This window comes from Carcharhinus amblyrhynchos, chromosome 6 (genome assembly GCF_965287045.1).
Source record: "Carcharhinus amblyrhynchos chromosome 6, sCarAmb.v2.hapA, whole genome shotgun sequence".
NCBI lineage: Eukaryota > Metazoa > Chordata > Chondrichthyes > Carcharhiniformes > Carcharhinidae > Carcharhinus > Carcharhinus amblyrhynchos.
Window position 1 is genome coordinate 82,959,259 of NC_137329.1, and position 18,856 is coordinate 82,978,114.

The window sequence follows — 18,856 nt, forward strand, 5'->3', positions numbered from 1 at the left end:
ATTATATAACTGAAGCTAGATATTTTAATGAGACAATATTTGTTTAACCTATCTTATGGATTCAAACAGTAATGCCGAGCACGCTTTATTAATGATGATTCAACTTTACAAGCACTTCCTTTGGAAATTAATTTCCCTTGTATTTGAAAGACAGATCTGATCGAGGTGTTGTTGAAAGAACTTGATAGGGAACTTGATACAGGAAAAACTGTTTATCCGGCGCAGGAATTAAAAGTGAGGGCGAAATAATCTTAAGATTAGAATTAGGTCATTAAGAAGGGAAATTGGGAAGCATTTTTTCCTCTAAAAGGTGGGGGGGATGCTGGGACCACTGTAGCTTTCAAGATTGAGATTGATAAATTTTTGTTAGGCAAAGGTGAATGAAGAGATTCAGAGCCAGCGCAAGTAAATGAAGTTGTGATCCAGGAGTTCTGTGATCTAATTGAAAGGTGTGAGGTGCTGAATAGTCTGTTGCTGCTGCTGCTGCTGCTGCTTCATTTCAGGCTGTGAACAACGCTGATGGTGGGTGATGTTTCTCAGTAATGCACAGGTTAAGCCATTCAGTTACCATCACAAATCCTTTCCACTGCCTGAAACCCAGATTCCTCAATTTGAAATGACCTTTGTCAGTTGAGGAGGCTTTTTTTTGATCTTTCTCACCCCTCCAATACATGCATGCCTTCCTTTGGCCAGTCAAACAGTTGCAGTGACAGAAGGGTAGGTGACTGAAGTGCCTACCCTGCCATCTGAAGAGGAACCAAGACACTGCAATGTTAGATTTGATTTTGATAAGGTTCTGCAAATCTGAATGAAGGAATTAAATAGATCATCAGCAGAATGCCTTGTCTCAAACAATGAAACACAAAATCTTAACAGTTCAGAAAGAGGCCATTCAGCCCATTAGGTCTGAAATGGCTCTCTGCAAGAGAGCATTTGGCCTAATCCCACTCCCTTGCCTTATCTCTGTAACCTTGCACATTTTCTCTTTTCAGATAGCAGTATAATTCCTTTTTGAATACCTTGATCTAATTTGCCTCCACCACCCTCTCAGGAAGCTTGCTTCTGACTCAAACCATCTTCTGAGTGAAAAAAAACATTTCCTCACATCACGTTTTCTCCTTTTGACAATTATTTTGAATCTGTGCCCTTTGGTTCTTGATGCTTTCTTGAGTAGGAAGTTTCTCACTATTCATCCTGGAAGTACCCCTCAGGATCTTGAATATCTCCAAGTCTTCTCTCAGCCATCTTTTGTCTATGGAAATCTGTCTCTCCTCATTGCCACAATGCTTTATCCCTGGAATCATTTTCCTCTGTACTCTTTCCAGTGCCCTCACATCCTTCCTCAAGTATGGCATCTAGAACTGGATGCATACTTCAGGTGAGGCCTAACTAGTGTCTTGTGCAAATTCATCATTACCTCCTTCCTTTTGTACTCAGTGCCCTATTAATAAAGCCTAAGCCTAAAGATATTATATACTTTATTAACTACTCTCTCAACATGCCCTGCCATCTTCAGTGACTTATGTATAATTACACTGAAGTCCTTCTGTTTTTGAACCTCCTGTAGAATTTCTCCCCTTATTTTATATGACTCTCCATATTCTTCCTGCCAAAATGAACCACCTCACACTTCTCTACATTGAACTTCATCTGCCTCTCAACCACCCAATTCACTAACATGTCTATGGCCATTCGAAGTTCAACAATATCTTCATCACAGATGACAAAGATGGACAAAGGATGGAAGAATCTCTCAGAAGCAAATCCATTTGAGACCCAGAACATCTTTTCCTTTCAATTGGTGGTGGCCACATGTAGTAGGGCTCGGATGAAATAAATCTGGTAGAGGAGTACTAACTGTAAACGAGAAATAAAGGATAATGATGGTGGGGTGGAGTTCTCTGAATTTAGGTTTAGCCTTTCATGTTCCATTGTACATGGGGTCATGCACTATCTGTAACCTGCCACTGTTAACCAAACCTAACAGATTTCTGTTTGTATGATGGTATGGCCACAAAGGAGTAGAGTGCAACTTCAAGCAATTCATTTATGGGGAAGCCTTGAAATAGAACCAAGCCTTTGATGATGAACATTTATAATATTTCCTGGAAATCCCTGTGAATAAAAAGTGCTTTGGTCAATGGGAAGTGTGTGTTCAAGGGATAGAAAATGCATAACCTTAACACACTTGTGCTAAAAGTTTAAATACCTGGCTCTTCCACATATACACAGGGCTGCATTCACTGCTCAAATCCCATTCTGACTGCTGCACAATGAAGGAGTCTGTGACCTTTCTGGTTTCCTCCACCACAAGTGCAATGCATTCAACTTGCCCATTCCAAATAACTATCAAAGGCCTGTCAATGTGTCGTAAGCAGGACTTTCCAAGCTACATTGTTCATTTCACTTTGTTACCACAAACCTCGATTCTTTTACGAGTGGGAACAGTTTCTCCTTATCTTCTCTATCCACCTTCATCACAATTTCTTGCTGCAGTTCAACTGGTATAGGTCCGCCTACACTGTGAGATATAAAATTTAATTCAAAAAGATTAAAGAGGATTGAAGAATGGATGATTCTTCAATGATTGCACTTTACAATTTAAAACCAACTTTATCTATAGGCACCAGCACAACTGATAACAACAGAGTCTAACTGCCTTCGTAGACAATGGTTTACCCAAGACACAGGTCTACAGCCTTGCAATCTGCTTCATGGAGACTTGCAGCCAACCTGCACTTTAGGAGCAACATTCCCAGTGGCAATCAAGAGGACCACGACACTTAAATATTTTGTTTCATCCCACACTGGAGAAGGGGATCAAGAGTATCAGCCAATTTGGTGGTGGTGGTAGTTCTGCTGCACATGTTAAGCACTCCTGTGTGCAAAGAAGCTTCAATAACATAGGAGACAGATGTCATTAGTAGACTCTCTCACGCTCTTGGGACAGACATAACTGACTCCAGTAGTTAACCCTCCTCAAAATACAGTCTCCTCTTATATCTGGGTCCTATGTGGAATGGATCTCAAAGTACTTAGCTGGTTTTTGATTCTCCCTACCACTTGTTGCCTCTCTTGTCTTCTGAACAGTGTGGCACTGATTCTTAAAGATTACTGTCCACATCCAGACCCATGGAGTGGATTTACCTATGGTCTTAATACCTATGACAGTCTTAGAGATTGACACTGGATTCTGTGAGTTGTTGGCTTAACTGGCAGACTGCTCTTGCAGGCCTAAGGCCAGAGTTCTTTGGATAAAACAGCAGTAAAAGAACAATAGGTTATAAGAAAATGCTTTACTTTGTGAGAATTCGTGCAGGGAAGCTATTTAGTACAGAAAGAAATTTACCATGTCGCCTCAACATCTTTCCTCATGTATCTTCCATCATAAGGGTCTTTGTGTGTTGGTACCTTACTAACCTGCTGCTGCTAGACTTGCAAACCCAATTCATTCTGGTCCTTCAGTGCAAAGAAAGCAGCCTTCTCTCAATTTCTCTCAGATATAGGCTCCAGTGAACCTGACCATTAGTTTGAGTGAGAAACATCCAATGTAAAAGGAAAACATTCTTACCTCCTGCAGCAATAATAATAATTCAGTTCAATTAATTCTGGCACCATTTTAACTAACTGTGAGCTAATCAGAATGTTGCCTAGGCAGCTCATGTAAAATAGGCAATGTACACAATCTCAAAACTCAATTGGAATGCAGACAACGTGAGCACTCCCATTATGCTGCTTCCCTACGAATTATGCACATTCAGGAATTTCCAGGCCATTGTGTTTGCTGCTTCCTGCCCTTTAAAATATGAAATGGTGGCCAAATGTCTTTCTGTTAGTTTTAATGTTAGCCCCTCAAAGTGCATTGGAATAATTTAAGGAGATGCGCATTCTGAGTTCCACATTCAATTTTTGTTTTTTTCTTTCACGGTTGGTGAACATCACTTTCAAGGCCAGCATTTGTTACCCATTGCTTGGGACATTGTTGACATACTGCTTTCAGAATCAGAATTGTTATGGCACAGAAGGAGACCATTTGGCCCATCATGTCTGCAGTGGTTCACCAAGTGAGCATCATGGCTTAGTGCCATTCTCCTGCCCTTTCTCTGTACCCTTGCGCATTATTTCTATTTAAATAATTGTCTAATGCTCTCTTAAATGCCCTGATTGAATCTGCCCCCACCACACTTCCAGGCAATGCATTCCAGACACACACAATTCGCTGTGTAAAAAAACGTTTTTGCAGACATCAAGTTTACTTCTTTTACAAATCACTGTAAATCTTTGCCCACTTATCCTCGATCTTTTTACAAATGGGAACAGTTTCTCCCTATCTATCCACCCTCATCACAATTTCTTGTTGCAGTTCACCCGGTGTAGGTCCACCTACAGTGCTGTTAAGAAGAGTTCCAGATTTATGGCTCAACTTTAGTTAAGGATCAGTGATATAGTTCCAGGCTAGAATGGTATGTGCCTTGGAGGGAAACTTGTAGGTAATGATGTACCCATGCACCTACTGCCCTTGTCATTCCAGGCAGGTTTGGAAGTTACTATTGAAGGAGACTTGGTGAATTGCTGCAGTGCATTTTCAGTCTTGGAGGTTAAGTAGGAATGTTGTTCAATTCTCTGGCGTATCCAAATAAGCAAGCGATGTTACATTACTAATAGTCTTTATGTGTTCAGGCAAATTCAGATAAGTTAGTAAGTTGCTGTTGCTTGTGCAGTATTTTGTTAAAGCTTTGTTCGCTCTTACATGTAACACTTTACACTTGATATTTATGAACATTGATATTTAAGTTCTTTTCATTTGTTGACAATAGAGACCTTCAGTCAAAGACCTCCTGCCAAACGATTGGAAGATGTGATTCGACTGGCAGAACTGTGCATTGAGGTACTTCAGCAAAATGAGGAACATCATTCAGAGGTGGGTTTATTATGGCCTCAATGAAACAAGTGTGAGCATTGACGAGAACACTAGTCATTTGTCATCTAAATCTTGCTAATACATCAAACAATTTCTCTTTCAGAAATAGTATCTCGATACCTTGGACTAGATTGTCAGTTTTCGGCTTGTGCAAAACCGTGCAATGAACTACCCATGTGATTTAATTTCTTTTGGTTTCCTTAAAATTTGAAGAAAATTAAAATTGGCTGCGTTCTATGTACAACCCTGTCCACAATGCTGGTGATATGCTCATGTGGCACGTTGAAAAACTAAATTCTCCTGAGGAACTGGTTAATCGATTCAGACTAAGAATGACACTCATCTCATGGTTTCTGAGTTTGATTTGAATCTTTTCATCACTCTTGAAATGGCTGACTCGGGCTATGTGCTTCCTTCACAGTAACATGTTTCTGCTGTTGGTTTTCTCTTGCATGTTGTTTTATTACTTGTGGTGCGCAGAATTATGGCTGTATCCATGTGCAATCATTAAGCAAAAATAGGCTAAAAAACACAAACCCTAACCATACATCTCCTTTGCTGCTATGATGGTTAGTGTATCTTCATGTTAAAGAGGCTGGGCTTCAACTGATTTTTCCTCAAAATAGCCATCCAATTATTGTCACAATGAAGCAAATATTTTATTGCCTAGTTGCCATCAAAGTTTAAGAAACAAACAATTTAAGATATGTAACAATCTAATATTTATGATGGGTTTAACCATTTTGAATGAGTTCAATTGTTATCTTTGAAAATCCAAATGCCTTTTATATCACAGTGTTAAAATAGAGCTTTGTACTGCTGAACTTTGTGGCAAATTATATTGTTTCCTTTAGATCTGTGTTTTCCTATCCTTACAACAGGTTGAAAAAACAATGAGCAGGATTAAGGGTTGTGAATATTGAACTATTTTTAATTGCCATTTAGGTAGCTAATACATCAATGATTTAATGTTGAAATATCCGAGTACTGTCACCATTATTAAAGCCAATAGTCTACCCTCAAGCCAGTGAAATAAAATGAATAATATGTTTCATGGCCTTTCTGGTGATTTGGTTCTTGGAAAACAAGAATGAGGGTGAAATAATGTGAGGCTAATCCAAAACCAGGTTTTGTTTGATGACAACATGTAATTCTGCAAGTACAGCTATTAATTGATTATTGTGGTTTACTGATGCCCTTTAGTGAAGGAAATCTGCCACCTTAACCTGATCTGACCTACATGTGATTCCAGATCCAAAGCAATGTTGACTGTTAAATGGTCTCTGAAATGCTGGTCCAACCAGCAACGCGTACATCCCATGAATGAATAAAAAATTACTTGAACAACATGTCTGACAGAGTTGGGCCCTCACCTGCTCAAGTTAAAGACTCAAGTCAACCAGTGCAATCATAGAATATTCTTTCTTAATTCACCCCCATTGTCCCCCAAACAGTTCTGGGTTTCATTCATTATATCATATTCAGAGCATTCAGAAATTACCCTAGTGCTGTGCTTGGTATAATCCTTTTCTTACACTAGTACTATCAAAAAATCAATCTTGAGCACAGATAATTACAGATGAAGGCCAATCAACCCATATTCATTAATCTATTCAGAAACACACTTGAGTCTCTCCCCACCAGCCCATTGTATTTTGTTGACTGATTCCAGGGTTTGTTCCGTCTCTTCACAAAGAAATCTATTCCAAGTGTTGATAATTCTCTGTGTGAAGAATAGCCTCATAACATCAGTCCCAAAGCTCTTGTCTACTTTTCACAACTTAATGTAATATTCCACATTTAGCTTTTCCGTATCTTTTACTAGCATTTTAATGTCATTACTCTGAAACCTTTCTCGCCCTCGCTCCAAAATGCCAATATTCTCATACCTTTCCTGTTAAGTCAGGCTGCTGACACCAGGATTTGATAATATGCTTTTACCTGCACTGTCTTCAGTGTTTCAAAATCTGCCTTCAATTTTGGCAAGAGAACAGCATATAGTTTTTACAGTTTTGTCAAAGCAGAACATTGCACGGTTTAATTATAACTTCTTAATTAATATTTAAAATTTCTGTTCACTTAGTTATTTTTGTTGGTTATTGCTTTCCGTTAGTTGAACATGTGCACATTTGAGGTTTCTTTCCATTTTACCCTGAGTTATTTTAATGTTACTCAGGGAGTAAGTGTGCTGTTTATTTTACTACCCCTGTGTACTTTGCATTTATCTGGATTAAACTTCATCTGCCTTTACTCTGTCTATGTACCTATTTTGTCCAACACACTGACAAATTTCAGAACTGCTTCCTCTGAATTACCCATCCTCACACAGTCCCACCCTACGTCTACAGTCCCTCACTTAACATCTCAAAAAATCTCCGGGTGCTCCTGAAAGCATTTTGGTAGAAAATCATAGGAATATTTTCATTCTTTTGGACACTTTTCGCCTGTTATAGAATACTGGAGATGGGACAATAAAGGCTACTTGATCAAATGGCAGGATTGCAGAAGGCAGACCCAGGCCTGAATTTTTAGGATGGTGGGAGTTATCCTCACAATCTGAAGTGTTAGCAAGGAACACATCACCACCAACCTTGACAGCCCCACTATCATTTTACACTCTAACAAGCCCAAATTGATTGTCCATGTGATGAAACCTCTGGGGCTAGATCCAGCCGGTGATGATATACCTGTGCCCAAGGCCGCTTGCCCACTCCCCATTCCCCACCGCCCAGAATTGTTTGATATAATCAATAAATTTGACCATTTTTCACAGAGGTTCTGAATCCAGTTGATTTATGGAAATAGCAGACATCCAATAACCTGCCAACACCTAAATAACACCTGTGAGAAGTCTTCATTTCACTCAACATTTCAGCCAGTTTCCTGTTTATCCCCAGGGTTTACCCAAATCCCCACAGATTTAAAATAAAAACAGAAAGTGCTTGAAATACTCAGCAGGTCTAGTAGCATCTATGGAGCTAGTATTTTGAATCAAATCTGACTATTCTTCAGACACCCCACAGATTTGAACTTGACTAAAGATTTTCTTGAGGGACCTTTTCAAAGCCTGTATTAAGGAGCTTTTCACAGTTCAGCCACGAGGTTATTTTCTCAAATAAGTATACGGAACGAGCTGCCAGAGAAAGTGGTTGAGGCAGGTACAATAGCAACATTTAAAAAGCATTTGGATAAGTACATGGATGGGAAAGGATCAGAGGGACATTGGCCAAATGCGGGTTATTGGAACTATCTGGGAGGGCACAATGGTGGATATCGACCAGTTGGGCCGAAGGCTCTTTACCATGCTGTATTGCTGTCTGACTCTGTGACTGTAAGGTAAAGAGATTGTTCAAGCATGATCTTCCTCTTCTGAAAACATGTTGCCTTTTGTTTAGTAGACTACTATTATGGGGAAACACTTGAAGCTTTCTAACTATCAATTCCACTAGTTTTCATGAAATAGATGTGGTCCTGATGTATTTATACCTATCATATTCCCCTTTTTTGATATGGACACCATATTGACTTATTTTCAATCAATTGAGACATCCCCAGCATTCAATTATTCTCTCACATTCGTTGAGAAAATGACCTTAGTCTCTTTCAGTATTCTGAGCCACTTATTTTCTGCCTCTGTGGTTTATTTATTTGAACCCTTTTAGATTACTCAGGAGCTCTGCATCATTCATATCAATGTTTTTTGATTTAACATCGCTTTTTCTGTTAGGAAGGGACATGCTGCTTATGTCCTCTCTTGTGATTATCTGGAGGAAGTGGTCATTCAGAATATTAATTATTTTATGAACTTCCTCAGTTTTTAATCCGTGGGATCTTTTAATCTCTACTGTGTTTTTTGCTTTGCTGAATAGCACTAAAATAGTTTTATCCTTCTGCTTAACCTCAACTGTTATGCTTTCTTCCAGGGGTCTCTGTCCTTATGATCTTCTTCTTAACATTACATTTATTCCAGTGGACTCCTTCTTTCAACCTGCAGGATTTGCATTGACATTCTTCCTCTTTTTCTCACTTCAAATTTGTTTGCTAATCCATTTAGGGTCAAATTTGAGCTCGTTGACTTTGGAAATGCATTTATCCTTCATGCTTCAAGAATTGAAAGTCTGTGTTGGAATTCTAATTTTTGTTCATTCTGTGGCAGGATTCTGTTGTAAACAAGCTACCTGATAGATATCCTGTGGAGTTGCACTTTAAGAAATTTTGTTCACCTGATTCCCTAAGTCAGAGGATCGCAGCTTCCAGCTGCACAACAATAACTTGGTCATAGATATGCCTTTAATGGAGAAGTAATATTCTAGATCACTTCACAGAGAATAACCAAATAATTAAAGCTAAACCAAAGAAGATATTAGAAGGAATGAGAAAGAAATCGTGATGAGAAGTCGGTTTTAAGCCGGGACTTCAAGTGTGTGAAATGAGGTGGAGGCTATGGCATTTACAGAGGGAAGGCCAAAGGGGTGCAGTTCTTGTGCGTGAAGGAGGGCACAAGGTTGGAAAACCTGATTGGATAGGTTCAGCATAGTAAGAAGCCTCACAACACCAGGCTGAAGTCCTGATATTGCGAGACTTCTTACTGTGCTTACCCCAGTCCAACACCAGCATCTCCGCATCATGGATAGTTTCAGACATAGAATTGCAGGCAAGGTGGGTACAGAATTGAAAGAAACCACATGTTTGCCTATCTGTAGATGAAAGGAAGCTTGGAGATAGGACAAATATTTTAGGGGCAAAAGGCTTGTGTGAGAGGCTGGCAGGTTTCAAAGGATAGTACCTGAGTAGAGAAAACCATTTATCTGTCAGCTAGACGGGTGGAAGGAAGAAGCGTACAGACTTGAGAGCATAAAATTTGCTGACATACCAGTGTCACAAGAAGAAATCTTGCACTATCGGACGAACTCTGGGGTATGCAAAGCTGGGAATCAAATTAAAAAGGCAGAACCGACAAGGTGGTTATCTCTGGATTACTACCTGAACCACATGCAAATGGGCGTAGGGTAAATAGGATTAAGGAGATGAATGGGTGGCTCAGGGATTGGTGTGGGAGGAATGGGCTTGAATTTATGGGGCATTGGCACCAGTATTACAGCAGATGGGACCTGTTCAGATGGGATGGTCTTAGTCTGAACCGTGCCAGGACCAGAGTCTTGGCGAATCATATAACTAGGACTGTAGATAGGGCTTTAAACTAATTGGGGGGGGGGGGGGGGGGGGGGGGTGCAGGGGTGGGTGGTGTGCAGGGGTGGGAGAAATTACAAAATCTAAAGTAAAGGAGAGGGTACAGGCGCAGGAAAATGTTGAGGATGTCCCAATAATAAAAGGAGTCAGGGGCATGACAGAGGTAAGTAGCGTTCCTTCAAATAAGGTCCAGATAAAGGCTGGTATAAAGACACTTTACCTGAATGCACGAGGCATTCGGAACAAAGTGAATGAACTGATGGCACAGATCAGCACAAATGGATATGATCTAGTGGCCATTACAGAAACGTGGTTGCAAGGTGACAGGGACTGGGAGCTGAATGTCCAGCGGTATCAAATGTTTAGGAAGGATAGATGGGAGGAAAAAGGGGGCGGGGTAGCTCTGTTAATTAAGGATAATATCAGGGCGGTAGTAAGGGAAGATATAGGCTCCAAAGAGCAAAACGTGGAATCGTTGTGGGTGGAGATAAGGAATAGTAAGGGGAGGAAGACACTGGTGAGTGTGGTCTATTGGCCCCCAAATAATAACTTAGAGGTGGGGCGGGCTTTAAACAAGGAAATAAATGATGCATGCAGAAACGGAACGGCAATAATTATGGGGGTTTTAATCTGCATATTGATTGGATGACCCAAGTCGGACGCGGTGGGCTTGAGGAAGAGTTCTTGGAATGCTACCGGGATAGTTTCCTTGAACAGTATGTGACGGAACCTACGAGGGAGCGAGCTATCTTAGATCTGGTGTTATGTAACGAGGCAGGCAGAATTAGGGATCTTCTTGTGAGGGATCCTCTTGGGACGAGTGATCATAGTATGGTTGAATTTTTGATGCAGATGGAGGATGAGAAAGTAGGGTCCCGAACCTGTGTCCTCTGTTTGAACAGAGGGGAGTACGATAGGATGAGAGCGGAATTGGCGAATGTCGATTGGGGGCGCAGATTGGTTGGTAGGACGGCTGAGGAACAGTGGAGGATTTTTAAGGAGATCTTTTTCAGTACTCAGCAGAAATATATTCTGATGGTAAAGAAGGAATGTAGGCGAAATGATATCCAGCCATGGTTATCTAAGGAAATGAAGGAGAGTTTTAAATTAAAAGCTGATGCGTTCAGAGTGGCTAAAAGTAGTGGGCGATTAGAAGATTGAGAAAAATTAAGAAGTCAACAAAGAATGACTAAGAAGGTGATAAAGAAAGGAAAGATAGACTATGAAGCTAAACTAGCTCTAAATATAAAAAAGGACAGTAAAAGTTTTTACAAATATATAAAGAAGAGGAGGCTGGCTGGAGTGAATGTTGGACCGTTAGAGGATGAGAGGGGGGATTTAGTGGTTGGGGATGAGGAAATGGCTGAGGCTTTAAATAAGTTTTTCGCCTTGGTCTTCACGGAGGAGGACACGAATAGTTTGCCGGATCTTAAAGATAGAAGGGTGGTAGGAGTTGAGGGCCTGAATGCGATTACTGTCACTAGAGAGGTAGTGCTTGATAGACTAATGGGACTGAAGATGGACAAGTCCCCAGGACCGGATGGAATGCATCCCAGGGTTCTGAAAGAAATGGCAGTGGTGATAGTGGATGCCTTAGTAATTATTTACCAAAATTCGCTGGATTCCGGGGAAGTGCCGGAAGATTGGAAAACAGCTAATGTTACGCCGCTGTTTAAAAAAGGTAGCAGACAAAAGGCAGGGAATTATAGGCCAGTTAGTTTAACGTCTGTAGTTGGAAAAATGCTTGAATCCGTCATCAAAGAAGAAATAGTGAGGCACCTGGAAAAGAATGGTTTGATAGAGCAGACGCAGCACGGATTCGTTAAGGGGAAGTCGTGTTTGACGAATTTATTGGATTTCTATGAGGATGTGACTAGTGCAGTAGTCAGAGGGGAACCGGTGGATGTGGTGTTTTTAGATTTCCAAAAGGCGTTTGATAAGGTGCCTCATAAAAGGTTGCTGCAGAAGGTTAGGGTGCACAGAGTTGGGGGTAAGGTGTTAGCGTGGATAGAGGATTGGCTGTCTAATAGGAAGCAGAGAGTTGATATCAATGGGTGCTATTCTGATTGGCGGTTGGTGACTAGTGGAGTGCCACAGGGATCGGTGTTGGGGCCTCAGCTATTTACCATTTATATAGACGATCTGGAGGAGGGGGCTGAGTGTAGGTGACAAAATTTGCTGAGGACACAAAGATGAGTGGAAAAGAAAATTGCATGGAGGGTGTGGAAAGTCTGCAGAGGGATCTGGATAGGCTAAGCAAGTGGGCGAGAACCTGGCAGATGGAGTATAATATTATTTAAAAGGCGAAAAGCTGCAGCATGCTACGGTGCAGAGGGACCTGGGGGTCCTCATGCACGAGTCGCAAAAACCCAGTCTGCAGGTGCAGCAGGTGATCAAGAAGGCTAATGGAATGTTGGCCTTTATAGCAAGGGGGATAGAATATAAACGTACAGAGGTCTTGCTGCAACTGTACAGGGTACTGGTGAGGCCGCAGCTGGAGTACTGTGTGCAGTTTTGGTCGCTGCACTTGAGGAAGGATATATTGGCCTTCGAGGGAGTGCAGAGGAGGTTCACTAGGCTGATACCGGAGATGAGGGGGTTGGACTATGAAGAGAGACTAAATAGACTGGGTCTGTACTCGTTGGAGTTTAGAAGGATGAGGGGGAATCTTATAGAGACGTATAAGATAATGAAAGGGGTGGATAGGGTAGAGGTAGAGAGATTCTTCCCGCTTAGAAAGGGTAGCAGAACTGGAGGGCACAGCCTCAAGACAAGGGGGGGCAGTTTAGATTGGAGTTGAGGAGGAACTTCTTCACTCAAAGGGTGGTGAATCTCTGGAATTCCCAGCCCGTTGAAGTGGTGGAGGCTACCTCGCTAAATATATTTAAGTCACGGGTAGATAGGTTTTTGATAGATAAGGGAATTAAGGGTTAGGGGGAGAGCGCGGAAAAGTGGAACTGAGCCACTTCAGATCAGCCATGATCTTATTGAATGGCGGGGCAGGCTCGAAGGGCTAAATAGCCTACTCCTGCTCCTATTATGTTCTATGTTCTTGTTGACCCTTTTGCCAGTAATTCAGATGGACATTAAATATTATATAGAACAATTCTCCCAATGTCCTGTGAAATATTGCTCCCTTAAGGGCATGACGAATAAAACAGATTAATTTTGTTGCTGTTTGCTGTGCAAACTACTACAAAACAATGACAGCAGTTTGCCATATGTAAAGCCATTTAGGGATGTTTATGAGAAATATGATATGGTGCTTTCTTTCTGAATGTATGCCTCACATAGAAAGTTGATGTGGAGAGAATAATGTTAGACATTCCTAATTGAATTCAGATTAATGGGTGAATCATTAGTCACCTTCTCCTTAAAATGAAATCAAGCATTCATAAAAGCCTCTATCTTCTCTTCACAGATGCTGTCAGACCTGCTGAGATTTTCCAGTATTTTCTGTTTTTGTTTCAGATTCCAGTATCTGCAGTGATTTGCTTTTATTCAAAAATGCAGGCTTTTTTTACCAGGAAACCTATCCCTGGCATGAATTTTGTTAAAAGGAGGGAATATGCCTTTTGCTGGAGAGTCCCTTAGAACTTGTGAAGTCTTCATGTTGCCTTACTCTGTGTTTGAATATCACATAAATCAAAACAATCAAGAACAAAAATCTAAAATATCCCATGCAGTTTATGTGCTTTCATTTGGACTTATAAGAAGAGCGTATTTTTTGTGCTCTAAAGCAAGACAGTGTTGATTTTCCAGAAGTAATTAACCTGGTTTGTTGTTAGTCTGATTTATATTTATGTTTTCTTTTTCTTTGAATTTAAATTATAAAAATGAGCCGCTGAAATTTGAGAGCATAAGAAAAACGTAAATGTGAATTAGATTAGGTACATGCTGTGCTAGTTATTTCTAAACTATATGAAACCTATATACAGCAGATTATAAATAGCAAGTTGTTCACTTCCTTTAAGAAGACTAAACACAGGTGAAATCTGGGTGAAATTGTCTGTTTTTAAGTGGTTGTTTGCTCTTCATTTTCAGGACAAATTACCTTGTGATTCAGCAATTAATCTGAATTCAATTAGAAATGTCTACTGTTATGTTATTTTTGCAATTATCGATATCAGTTTTGACTAAAGAACCATGACTTCCAAACGTAGATTAATGAAATTGCTTATTTTTTCAGCTATTCGATTATGCAATAATTAGATTTGGAAAACGTTTAAGATGCAACAGTGTGAAGAAGCAAATAATCTTGTGTTAAATTGAAACTGTCAAAAAAAAATCAACATATATCAGGAGGATTAATGGAAAATATCCATTACATTTCTTGGCCATTAACACCTCCTTTACATATGCTGACTGTGGAATAAAACTGGTTTAACAGTGCATTTTGTAGGAAATTTGCTTGGGGTTAATTGCATTGTGAATATAATATGAAGTGCTTCTTCACGAAGTCTTCTATTTATAAGGCCCAGAAAATAAAAGTTCCATGAAGTAGGGTCAGTGGCTGGACTCTGGGTGGAGAGAGAGGAAGAGGCAAATGCAACACTGAATAATGGATGGTCACCTTGTGTTTACAGGGTTACTTGATGTGATTTTCAAATTACGGCTGTAAACTTGTATTTAAATGTTTGGATTCTTTTCTTTTTGTCCATCAAACACTTGCACATGTGCGGATTCCTAAAGGGAAGAGAGGTATGTGGCCAGTGGGGATTCTACCATTGGGCATTTCTTCACGTTTCCTATCAAAGATGAGGCATGCATCATGTTTGTCATCATTTTAAAAAGGCAATATCTGAGCGTAAAAGTAGTCTTCAATATCCTTCCCCTTCCTCTGAGTCTACAATATATAGGTGGAGGATTCCACAGCTAAAATCCTAAATGCATTTTATCCTGGACAAAGCATATTTTATAAAAGGTCTTCAACTGAGATGTTAATTGGTCTTTTCAGTGTTTGATTTGAATTTGGCAAGACTACGCTGGTGAAGAATGATTAAAGATTAATTTTAACTTTTGTTTATTAATAAATGGAACCCAAGTCCAAATTGTTTAGTGGATTACTACATGGACAAGATCCATCTTGCCACAATGCTTACGAGTAAGAGTCTGACTTGCAATTCCTGTTGACAACAAACATAAATCTGTGTTTTCCGCGCTTCATTATTCCTTTCTCTTCCTCCTCTTCCCCATTATCTCCATAGTGTATGGGGTCACCATAATAAAAGCTGGAATTCATGGGCAGCAGTAAATCCTAGAAAGAGGGGAAACTATCAATTGTCAGCTCATTGGCCTCATGCTTTATTTGTGTGCACTGCTAGGTAGTACAGAAAGCTCACTGCATGCCTCAGATATTTCAGCATGTGAAAATAAGCTCAACAATAAATGTATAAGGCCGTACCCTTAATTTTGTAAGAGAGCTATTTGTAACAGGATACACTATGGCAGAAATGATTCATTTCCTTCAATCCATCTGTACCCCCCTGAGGTGAAAACAAAAACTGAGTTTTGCATTGTCTTCCACCCTTTGCCTGCTTCTGGATATTTTCCTAAACTAACCAAAATAGAATATTTTGTCTTAGTTTCTAAGGTGCTATGTTTAAAGACCCTCTGATGTGAATGGACAGATATTGTTCAGCAGATCTTTGAGCTCAGTTAAATCATTACACATGATTAATCATAACTAATTGTAAATAAAATGTGTGCTTTTAAAAAAGATAATTTTGTTTTTAATGCGCTAGTGATGGTTTCATAGGAAGAAATATGTCTACAGGTCGATAGTGCCTTAATTGTGGCTCACCAAGATAGAGAATAAGAATGCAAAGGTTTGGATTAACTTTGTCAAATTGCCCGTTTTCAGGTGTTGAGACATGAGCAAGACAAATAGTGTGACTTACTGCTATAAACCTGTTACTTAAAATGACCATAGTGTTGCTGTCCATCTTGCCATATGTGAACACCCTATTTCTTCAACTCCACCGGGTCTGTACCCACTTTCATGTAATAGTCTTCTTGCCGTTGCCACTTTTATCTGTGTCGATGCAATGAGGCTCCACACTCTGGAATTCTCTTCATAAAACCTTCAGTGTTGCTATGTCTCTCCAAGCCCATATTCAGTTCACTTCTGATCAATGCCCAATCCTCTCCTTGGGATGTTGCACTACATGAAAATTAACAGGCGCCAGTAAATTGTTGTCACTCTCCTTAGCCAAAAGAAAGAAAATTCAATACCACTTGTCACATTCGCAGCCTGTCGTCACACAATTCATTACATAGCACATGACAGGAAGTAATTCATATACTAGACCTATATTTTGTATTTATAACAATAGGGTGGGGTAGAAGAACTGGAAGTAGATGGAATTGGAAAGCTAAATTTTTACAGATGAAACACCAAGTGTTCAAACCTTGTCCCTAATAAATTGGTTAAAAAAAAGAAAATAGAATGAGAGTAAAGTTATTGCCTTTTTAACAACCTTAATGTTTTCACCAAACCATTGTCCGAGCCATAGACAGCAACAGCCTGCACAGGTCAGTTGTTAATGCACCATATAAGTAAGTTTTAATCAAGTTAACTGCACGTTAGCATTTTGTGCACAATGATAATTGCATGGATACCTCACAATTATGCATGATGCTTTATTCAGTAGCCTCCTTGCAAAGTCAGACAAGCTCCTGTCAAGGAAATGTGACAAAAGCAATGAGGGTGCATCATTCAGCTGAAGTTTTTCAAACTGGGAGCTGCTGCTGGCTTTGAACAACTGAAAACCACAATTCTACATTTGGTTTTAGAAGAATGTGTATACACAGACATACTTCTCGATAGAAATTTTTAAGTAGAGGAAAGTTTTGCACATCCCCTCATTTCTTTTAACGCAAGCAATTTGGGAGTGTCACCAAGGAGACTGTAGCTAACAATTGTCTGCCTTGGCTAACATTTTAGCTGAAATTTGCTTATTGTCTTGTAGGCCTTTGCCTGGTGGCCTGACCTAATGGCAGAGCATGCAGAAATATTTTGGTCACTCTTTGCTGTTGATATGGATGCAACCCTTGAAGCACAGCCCCCAGATTCTTGGGACACCTTTCCACTTTTTCAACTCCTCAATAATTATTTGAGGAATGAATGTGAGTATCTGTTGTATTTCCTCTTCAGTTGTGCTGCTTTAATTGTTGGAGCTTTACTGCAATATCTTTTCTTCTAGGAGTGATGTGTTAACCTTACTTTGAAAAATTCCATTTGTATATTTCTTGAATAACAGTTTGACAGATAATTCTTTAGACGTAAATGTAAATTGAACAAACTGGCACGCAAAGTGCACAGAATTTGCATCTTCTGAGGATGTGACAAAGTTTCATGCTGGGTGATTAGCTGGCCCATCCGATTTTATGTCCATTATTATTGATGGGCCTAGCAGATCATGTGGAGCCCACTGATATCCACAGCCTGTATTGCCTGGGTAACACTCCAGCCATCGGTCTAATTTTTTTGGGGATTGCACAGGCTATTTATTTAAGTGTGCAGCCCTTTTAAATACTTTTGCACAACTACATATGCATGGCAATTGTTATGGACAGGCAGGGGAGAGGTTAGTTTGAAAAACTCTGATTTTCCCCTCATTACCTATCTGTACACACAAAGCTGTTTTTGATTTGCTTCCCCTTTTGTAAGCACCGGCATATTTCCCAACCCCTCGGTTTTGGGGTGACCCAATTTCTATTAGTCTGGAGGTATGTGGCCAGCAGTGATACCAAAACTGGACTAAATCCCACTTTTTTTCAGCGGGAGCTTCAAAATGAATCTCCCACGCTCTGTATACTGCAGAGAACATGAGCATAAATTGCATTAACAATCAGTGGGTGGGGCCTATTCCCACCTGAGAGGCTGGCAGTAGAGCAGGCCACTGCACATGCACAGAGGTCAATGCATGTGCAGTAGCCCCACGTTGCCGGCCTCCCAATCACTGACCAGCCCCATGACCCCACATCATTGACCATGCGACCCGCCCCTCCCCCAGTGCCTTGATTGCTGACCCCCCCGGAAAGACCCACCCACCCACACCACCCCCCTCCCTGAAATAACTCAGACCTGAGCTCCACCATCGCACTCACTATTCTCTAACCAACTTGCATTCTGCTAAAGACATTTCATGCACACTTCTCAGTCAACAAGTGAACAGTGCTGCTTATCTAATATTTGGAATTTTTAAAAGCAAGAATTGCATAAATTCTTTTTTTTTGTCTTGTTTGTCATTTCTGTGTTGTCTTTATGAATCTATTGTTGATTCTATTTACTTTTGGCATTAGAGAACCAATGTTTTATGCACAAATGTTGTCCAAGCTCTCAAAATGAGGCCAAGTATGCACTGAGAAGTGAATATATGGGCATGAATGCAACTTAATTGAGATTGTTTCATCACGGCAGCATAACTGTAACCTGAGAGATATCAGACAATGAACAGGATAATTTTGCATTTCCATTCCTCCCAGAGAAATGGGGAATTAGGAACAGCAGGAGTCAGAAAAATGCTCTCTTCTGTGGTACACCTCTTTAGCAAAAAACAGATGGACATTTGAGACAATTATAAATGTGAAACCTCTTGACCCATTTTCACCTTTGTCTGAAAATGTCAAAATCAACGCTGCTGAGTAAGATCCGCAAATGACCCAAATATTCTCAAAAATCAATCATTATGGAATTAGACCATAAAAGGTAATGCTGAACAATTGTGAATGACTGTCTAA

At 40.1% G+C, this 18,856-nt stretch overlaps 1 protein-coding gene across 3 annotated transcripts in view; it reads left to right on the forward strand.

Moving 5' to 3' along the window:
* cadps2 (Ca++-dependent secretion activator 2) overlaps nt 1–18,856 on the forward strand; it is a 660,232-nt gene that overhangs the window by 518,872 nt on the left and 122,504 nt on the right. For all 3 annotated transcript variants that reach the window (XM_080190802.1, XM_080190798.1, XM_080190799.1), the window contains 2 exons: nt 4,818–4,921; nt 17,083–17,239. In XM_080190802.1, coding sequence (XP_080046928.1) covers nt 4,818–4,921; nt 17,083–17,239 — 261 coding nt within the window. The remainder of the gene's footprint in view (nt 1–4,817; nt 4,922–17,082; nt 17,240–18,856) is intronic.